Source organism: Nicotiana tabacum, chromosome 18 (assembly GCF_000715075.1).
Source record: "Nicotiana tabacum cultivar K326 chromosome 18, ASM71507v2, whole genome shotgun sequence".
Lineage (NCBI taxonomy): Eukaryota > Viridiplantae > Streptophyta > Magnoliopsida > Solanales > Solanaceae > Nicotiana > Nicotiana tabacum.
Window position 1 is genome coordinate 144,864,430 of NC_134097.1, and position 9,054 is coordinate 144,873,483.

Here is a 9,054-nt window from a genome sequence, read left to right on the forward strand (position 1 = left end):
TCCATCAATCTAAGTCGTGGTGAGCCGGACTATCTGGTACTTGTGTTGGTAGAAGATCGCATGTACAAACAATATACTCCGTGTATTTCACAAGTGGGGATTAGGGAGGATAGTATATACATAAATCTTACCACTACCCTGTGAAGGTAGAGATATTGTTTCCGATAGACCCTCGGCTCAAGGAACGCATAATCGCAGCAATAATGTCAGAACTAGGGAAAAAAGAAGCAGTAACAACAGCCAGAAAAGTAGAAGATCGCATCGCATGTATGTGGTGAAATAGTTGAAGTGCAAACAAGCTAGCCCAAAAATTATCATTTCTCAAAAGAAAAAAAGAGAGGAGAAGAACCTGATTTCTACCTGATATGGGTATTAAGAGAGTAGTAGATTTAACCACAATATCCAGTAAGAACAAAAGAAAGTACTAAAGAACCAAAAAAACAACTAAAGAAAAATAGAATGCTGCAGCTGCAGTGCTAACATCTAGTTTTTCAACCTTAGGAGAGTTGCAATGATATATTCAATGACAATGAGCCTTCTTTTTGTTAATTTTGCTTTTGATAATATGACAATGAGCTTTTAACAAATCCATGTATTTACAACAATGCAAACAAAAAAACAAAAAAAAAAAAAACCTCAAAGATTCTTTTGTTAAATGCTTTCTGCTTTACTAGGGGGTAACAAGTTGCAGAATTAGCAAAACTCAAGATTGCCTAAGGGGTAATAAGTTGCAGACCTCACCTCAATATTCTGATATGCCAATGATAGAGCTCAGACGGGAGGGCAAAATTTTCGAGTACAAAGTGAGAGAGGTAAAGAAGAATTTCATACTCGATAAAGAAAAAAAGGGAAATATCCATAAAATGATTTCCTTTTTTTCCTATTTTAACGTTTCTTTTCTTCTGCATTTGTTCATTTAGCCTCGCTTCCAAGTTGTAATGAACCGTCCCTCATCAATTTTAAGCTGAGACTATTGAAACGTTCACGAGAATACTGTCTCGATGCTTTTCTCCAATCCGTTCCAGCTTTCATCATTGCAGCAAATTCTTCGTAACTAATGCGACCATCCTGTAAGGTGACAAAATGAAACTGATGAACTTCCAAACTGGTAACCAAGCTAAAAGCAGAAAATCTGGTATTTGCCACGTACTTCAATACCATTTAGTAGAAATAAAGGAACAGAAGCTACAAATTTAAAAAGGGTTTTAAAAAAAAAAAAAAAAAAACCTCAACTTGTTCCGAAGTTCCAACAACACACTTAAACTTTGTGGGAGACCAATTACCTCTTTGGTTCTTGTCCAAAATGTATCTACCGCAACCCTAAGACGCCACGCCACATAGAGAGTGTATTACCCTCATAATGCGCGTGAACGGAAAAAAAAAGTTCAAAATAATGTGTTGTAGCATTTCTTTTATCAAGTATCTTTTCCTTTTTTTATTTTACTTTTTTCTTTTCTTTGTCTTTCTCTTCCTTCCTTTCCTTCTTCCCAGGTGATCGAAAAAACTAAAATTAACTCTTTATGTTTCTCTTCTTTTTCTTCTTTCCTTAGCTATCACACTCTTCTCAAAGAAAAGGAAGAAGGAATCTTAAAGAGAATTAGTTTGATTTTGTCTTCGTTTTTGTTTGGTGCAAGTATAGTAGTTTCTACTTATTTGAGTTGTTTGATAGGAATAGATGATTTTTTGTGCTGACTAGAGTTGTTTGAGTTGTCAGAAAACTAAAAAAAAAAAGATAAACACCATTCTTTCCAATAAGAAGCTCTCTTCATTTTCAGTGGCTGGACAACCTTAAATATGGAAAATCAAGTGATCTTTTAACACGTGGCAGCGTGTGCTACACCCCCATGTTTTCATTTGGTTATATACCTCTCAGGGTGATGGAAGATACAATTTTGACAGTACGTTGGGTAATAGGTTTCTTGGAACTTAGGACAAGTCGGTTATTTATGAATAACTCATTTAAAAAATAAAGAAAATCGCAAACATCACCCAATTCAAATGGCTAGAGTTCTAGGGATCTGTGAAATCGCAAGGCATATAAGATCCTGATTGAGCAGCAGGGAATGCAAAATATCACAACTCTTAAAGGGTCATGGTCAATTCTTATCTTCTTCTTTCGATAATTCTGGTCATGGTCAATACATATGTAGTAGAGAAAGCAGTTATAAAGTCACAGTAGGAGCATATGCGGTAGTCTTAGTCTTTACTGGCATAGACATATAATTAAGGCACAATTAGGTAGAGTACTTTTGGGTTTTACGACTAATAAAAGCAAAGAAGCACCAACTCTGAATAAGAACTCAGGGTCGAGAGTTCAAGATCAGGACTCACTAAGATGTAACATCAGCTTAAACTACATTACTTAAAACTTAAATGTATAGATCCGCATGAAATGAAAGATACATATTTGTATGACAAATATATGAACTAAGTACTAAATTCGGTAGATGCATATGAATCAACACAAATACTTACCTTGTCAGTGTCAACATCATGCATAATAGCATTGATGACTTCCTCACTGTTGCCATCATCCTCATCACTCAAGGCACTGCGCAGCTCCTCGATTTCTATGTAGCCACTTTGATTTCTGTCAAAAAATGAAAACGCTTTATGCAGGTGCTCATCATTTGCCATTTTTCTTAGATGAACCGATACAGCGACAAACTCCGCGTAATTTAAATATCCATCTCTATCAACATCAGCCTGTAAAAGTGAAGAGAAGATAAAAGAGGGAACAATTATAATAATCACTCTATCAAAGAGCAAAAGAATCCGAGAGTAAGGAATATCTGAAAAACAATAAGAACCCAATTAGGTACGCAAGGAAAAGTGCAAGGCTTCTCTTATGGCTAAAGACAGATTCACACTGAAAGTCATCACAGTAGAAATAAAATAGTAGTTTTGTTGGTTCAACTTATGCTGATCTAATATATATAGAATCAATCATTTATAGATATAGATATTATATAGCAAGTTTAAATATTTAATCGTAATGCTTGCCTTCCCTTCTAAGCTGAAATCTAAAAATTTTAAAGAGAGACGAAGCGGACTGTAGCATTAGGTAGTATTAGTAACTTGATTTGTATGATATATTTAGCCCTTTAAAGTATAAGAAAATCAAACCAGGCGAAAAGAAAGGCATGAGAATGCTTACGGCTTCCATGAGAATCTGAAGATCAGCATCAGGAATCTGATGGCCCAGCTTTTGAAGACCAATTTTAAGTTCTCCAAGGTTAATCTTGCCTTTCTTTCCTGTATCCATCTGGTCAAATGCTTCCTTCATTCCAGCCACTTCCTCTGCTGACAAAAACTCCGCGATAACCTGTGCATGCAATGAAAGAAAGCATAAGATTGAGAAACTTTTGTGAGAAAGCAGAGAATCTTCGATCATTTTGGGCTTCAACCATTAAGCATATATGAAGATATCCTTTTGAGATAGTGCAGAATACTAAGAATATGTATATAACTGCAGGGAAAAGTGTATATTTACCGTTAAAGCTCTTTTCTTGAGCTTGTTCATAACTGAAAATTGTTTGAGCCTTGCTTTGACAGTCTCGCCCAATGAGACGTTTGGTGCTTTCTTTATATTTTGTAACCAAGTATGCTCTGCATTCAAGTATATGGCCAAATCCCAAAGAAAAAGTCAGTAAATTAAACTATGAAATAGAGAGAATAGACAATAAGCGAATGAAAGTATAGCATCTCAATGACTAACAAAAATTACCAAGAACTTGCTGAGCTGTGAGCCGTCGAGTTGGATCTGGATCAAGCATCTTCTTTACAAGATCCTTTGCATTATCAGAAACCTTAGGCCATGGATCTCTCTTGAAATCAACTACAGAGCGAATAATTGCTTGGGCGACTCCTTGTTCAGTCTCTACACATATTTTGAAGAATTTAGGCAATTTTTGAGAAAATGATAACCAAATTCATAGCTAGAGGCACAAAGTACTGACTATCATAGTCAAAAAGAAATTTGATTTCATTGGTTCAGATTAAGGGTGGCAAACAGGTGGGTCAGACTAGATATGGGCGGGTCAAAGGTAATGTAAAAACAGATAAATTATCCGACCCGACCCATATTTAATACGGATAAAAAACGGGTTAACCGGCGGATAATATAGATATCCATATTATCAATGACTTCTTGCATATGATCATTTTTAAGAGAATTCCTTGTCTCCCAAACTTGAGGAACCCCCAATTCTCGGCTTTATAAATTAAAAATTAAACACATTAGTTATCTATTGGTTATCCATTTTCGAAGTGGATAATATGGTTCTTATCCATATTTGACCCATTTTTATAAAGTTCATTATCCGACCCATTTTTTAATGGATAATATGGGTGGATAACTGTTTTCTTTTAACCATTTTGTCACCGCTAGTTCAAATAGAGGTGGGATTCACTCTTGCAGTCACTCTTCCTTTTTGACACTCTCTAATTAAATAGTCGCCAACTTCTAAGAAGTTGCCTAACCCAAAACATATGCACCAAAGTTTGTTACATGTTACAAAAACAAGACAAATAAAAGAAACAGACCTGCCCAGAAAGGTGGAACACCGCAGAGAAGAATATAAAGAATAACTCCAGCACTCCACACATCAACCTCCGGGCCATAATTGCGTTTTAGGACCTCTGGAGCCATGTAATAAGGACTTCCCACTATCTCATTAAAGTGTTCCCCTGTTAAAGAAATAAAGATTATTCCAAATATTAACCTTTTTTTGCATGAAAAAGGTTCAAACACACTGTAATATTACCGAGTGCATTACCAGGTTTAAAAAACACCGACAACCCAAAGTCAATAGCCTTCAGTGGAGCTGTTTCTTTTTTGTTACCAAAGAGAAAGTTCTCGGGTTTGAGATCACGATGCATTACTCCATGCCTGTGACACATCTGCAAAGCCATTGAAACTTTCCATAATTAGAACATTGATGGAGGAGCAGACATTGCTTGAGGAAACATAACGCAACGAGAGAGTAAAACTTGACAATAGATCTATGTGCGACCACATAGTTTAAACTGTATAAAGTTGGGATAATCAGCATTCATGTTAGCTTTTACCATCCCTTTCTGATAACAGTTCAAACAACTAAATGTAGAAACATGAACTTTTAAACACGTTCCATAAAATGAGTCTTTTCTCTATTGAAAAGTGTCACATTTGGAATCCTTATCAAGAAATTAAGTCAGTTTGTTCTATTCTGTCATTATGTAAGTTGAGCTCTCATATTATTATGTATTAGACCATAATTGCTTCGGTATATAAACTACAATTTTAATTGAACTCTGTTAGCAACAATTTTATAACAAAAGATCTCCACTTTACATATAGAATGTAGTAAAATAACTGCTATATGGTCAACATGTGAAATGAATCCAATTAAATGGTAAGTGCTATTGCACAACAAAGTCAAAATCTAACAACAACAACATACCCAGTATAATCCCACAGGTGGGGTCTGGGGAGGGTAGTGTCAGTGGCGAAGCAAGAAATTTTTCCAAGGTTGTTCAGACTTGAAAAAATAAAAATAATTCCCGATAATGGGTGTTCAACATACGTTATATACATCTAAAATTTAATATTTTACTTATATACACAGTGTAATTCTACATAATATTTGGATGCCCTTAGCAAAAGGTGGCTTTGCCCCTGGGTAGCGTGTATGCAGACCTTACCCCTACCTGGAGAGGTAGAGAGGCTGTTTCCGATAGACCCTCGGCTCAAGAAAAGATGGAAAGGAAGGAAAGGGAAGCACAGGGAGACAAAAGACGATAAGGAAAAAGAGGAGACAAAGTCATAAATCTAAGCTTCAAATATAATATTCAGCAAGAAATTTCAATCTGCTCACAAACACGAAACTTCAATCACAACATTCCTTTCTAGTCTAGTTTGATATTTTCAGTTGAAATTATCGAACTCTGACTTCACTAAAATAATCCCGAGTTAACAACACACAGTACATGAAATATATGAACAAGATTGCAACAATTTGTAAAACTATACCTGGACAACTTCGACTATAGTCCTCATAATACCAGCTGCTGCTCTCTCTGTATAGTGTCCTCTAGCAACAATCCGATCGAACAACTCACCGCCCTCACAAAGTTCCATCACAATGTGCACTGCATTATCATCCTCATAAGTATCCCTTAAGGTAACAATATTAGGATGCTTAGGCAAATGCTTCATGATCTCAACCTCTCTCCTAACATCATCAATATCTACAGCTGTCCTAAGTTTCTTCTTCGATATCGATTTACAAGCATATTTCTCCCCTGTGTCAACATCAGTACATAAATATGTAACCCCAAATTCCCCTCTTCCGAGCTCACGACCAAGATCATATTTTTCATTTATATTGTGCCCTGTTGGATCTTTTAACACAACAAGCTTGTTTCCATCACCTTCAGCTGATGATTGAGTTGCCCCATAATCAATAGCAAAAGGGTTTGGTTTGTTCTTCTTGTTCTTCTTTTTCTCAGAAGATTTACCAGGTGTCACACAGCAATTTCCCATAACAATTTCAAAATATCAAATCCTGACAAAAAAATCAAGAAAACCCAAAAAAATTCAATCTTGAGCTAAATATGAATCAAATATTATATTCTTAAAACGCAAAAAAATTCAACCTTGAGCTAAATATGAACTAAATGTTATATTCTTAAAACTCATTCTTGAGCTAAATATGAACTAAATGTTATGTTCTTAAAACCCAAAAAAATCAACCTTCAGCTAAATATGGAACAAATGTTATATTCTTAAAAACCCCCCAAAAAAAGTCAATCTTGACCTAAATATGAACCAAATGTTATATTCTTAAAACCCAAAAAAGATTCAATCTTGAGCTAAATATGAACCAAATGTTACATTCTTAAAACCCAAAAAGATTCAAACTTGAGTTAAATATGAAAATATTATATTCTTACTTCTTTACCTATAAAAAAAATTTAAACATTAAAATCTGAGCTTTAAGATCAAGTTATTCGAAGATTCATGCAGATTCTAACTTTTATATAAACAAAACTTGAAAACAACAGATAAAAAGATCGGATTTTTAAGAGATCTTTTAGAATTTGGACATATTATTCAAGATACTGATAAATCCAATTACTTTTCAAATTTAAAAACAAGAAGAGAAAAAGATATCCATATACAGGAAAAACCTCAGAAATGACAAAATATAAAATAACAATAAAATGTAGCAGATTAGAAAAAGAAACCAACCTGCAGAAAAAAGTTTTTCTTTTTTTTTTGGTTAGTTCTATCTGGATTTTGGGTTTGTAATATGGAGATAAATGAATTAAATGAAATGAAGAGTAAAATAGAAAATGAGAAAAAAGGGGTAGTTGTGATATGAGAATATGAATGTGAAAATGGGGTAAAAGGTTTTAATTCAAGAAGGTGTGAAAACTAAATCCTCCATTGGAGAAGAGAGAGTCAAAGCTCTTTTTTACAGAGACTTTTCTCTCTTGGAACCCCCATCTCCTCTCTCTCCCTCTCTTACCCATTTCTCTATATTTTTAGAATATTTTTCTCTATTTTTGTTTTCTAATTATTTGGAGAAAAAATAAGTTTAAATAAATTTTTTTTCATTTTTAAGAATTTGAAACTTAAATTGTTATAAAAGACATTGAGAATTGGGACACCTTATGGAAAGTTACCTTATAATTGAATTTAGGCGTAAATGAGTGTTTACTGTGTAACACTTTAATCGTTTGCTAGAATTTTTTTTTCATATTTAAGAATTTAAAACTTAAATTGTTATAAAAGACAAAAATTGAGAGTCTGAAAAGTCACCTTGTAATTGTATTTGGGGCGTAATTATATATAATTAATCAATAATTCACTGTGTAAAACTTTAATCGTTTGCTAGAAAATATTTCTTTTAACCGGAATTCCATCTTTAACATGATAAATGTGATGATCACTAGCAAACACGTGGTCATGTTTTTCCAATTTCAGCCAAACGATTAGTCAATTTATTTCTAGATAATCGCGATAGGTTATTCAACTTCTAGATAAAAATATTTTTAGAACTATTTATATTATTCTAGACATTAAAAAAATATTTATTTTGTGTTTGATTCTAGTCCAATTTAAATTAATTTAAGCAAAGAAGAGAAAAAGATAATAAAGCTATTAATTTGAAAAAGGAGTAAGATATTCCTTTATTTGTAGTGTTTATTTGAATCTTTAGATCTATCAAAATTTCTCAAACAGAATAATGAGACAGAAAAACTCTTTCACTTTTGTACTTTTTTCTGATTTTTCAGCCCTTTCTGCTTTTGTACCTCCCAATGAATGCGACAAAACCTTAACGTTCAAGAGAATATTCAATATTTAAATAAAATCAATTATTTCTAGATAATGTTTATTTTATGTTTATGTATTTTTTTCTTTAACTTTTTGGTAAATACATTTTTTACCATAAATATTTCTTGTCTTTTGTGTTATAAATATATTATATTATGGATGTTCATTTAGTACTCCGTTGTAAATAAGCTTCTTCAAGGGACTCCACCGTAAATATGTTTGTCTATTTAGTACTCTATTGGAAATAAGCTTCCTCAAGAAGCTTATCACTTCAGTACCCGGTTATGGATAAATATTACCCCCGATAAAAGATTATCCATACCGGGTATAATAAGCTTATCCTTTCAGTACCCAATTATGGATAAACATTACCCCGGTAGAAGATTATCCATACCGGGTATAATAAGCTTATCCTTTCAGTACCCAGTTATGGATAAACATTACCCCCGGTAGAAGATTATCCATACCGGGTAGAATAAGTTTATCCTTTCAGTACCCAGTTATGGATAAACATTACCCTCGGTAGAAGATTATCCATATCGGGTATAATAAGTTTATCCTTTCAGTACTCCGTTATGGATAAACATTGCTCTTAGTAGAAGATTATCCATATCTGGTATAGTAGCAGCTTACACAGCAGCTTCCTTTCTTCTATAAATAGAAGAGATTTCAGTTCATTATGTACATCAGTTTGAATTCGAATAATATATCAGTTTCTCTCTATACTTGTC

General features: G+C 33.6%; 1 protein-coding gene across 1 annotated transcript; it reads right to left on the bottom strand.

Moving 5' to 3' along the window:
- Positions 1 to 539: 539 nt before the first annotated feature.
- On the bottom strand, positions 540 to 7,526 carry LOC107801007 (calcium-dependent protein kinase 8). The gene is made up of 9 exons (XM_016624271.2): positions 7,235 to 7,526; positions 6,014 to 6,548; positions 4,779 to 4,902; positions 4,546 to 4,689; positions 3,728 to 3,880; positions 3,494 to 3,609; positions 3,158 to 3,325; positions 2,476 to 2,706; positions 540 to 1,068 (listed from the first exon to the last, which is right to left on the bottom strand). The coding sequence occupies exons 2-9, from the start codon at positions 6,524 to 6,526 to the stop codon at positions 913 to 915; spliced, it is 1,605 nt and encodes a 534-aa protein (XP_016479757.1). The 5' UTR covers positions 6,527 to 6,548; positions 7,235 to 7,526; the 3' UTR covers positions 540 to 912.
- Positions 7,527 to 9,054: the final 1,528 nt, after the last annotated feature.

Bases quoted from the DNA above. Each gene is read 5' to 3' on its own strand.
- LOC107801007 (XM_016624271.2), bottom strand. From the start codon at position 6,526: ATGGGAAATTGCTGTGTGACACCTGGTAAATCTTCTGAGAAAAAGAAG. The intron at 3,610-3,727 runs GTAATTTTTGTT...ACTTGAATGCAG, and splicing joins CACAGCTCAGCAAGTTCTTG to AGCATACTTGGTTACAAAAT. The intron at 3,326-3,493 runs GTAAATATACAC...TTGCATGCACAG, and splicing joins TCAAGAAAAGAGCTTTAACG to GTTATCGCGGAGTTTTTGTC.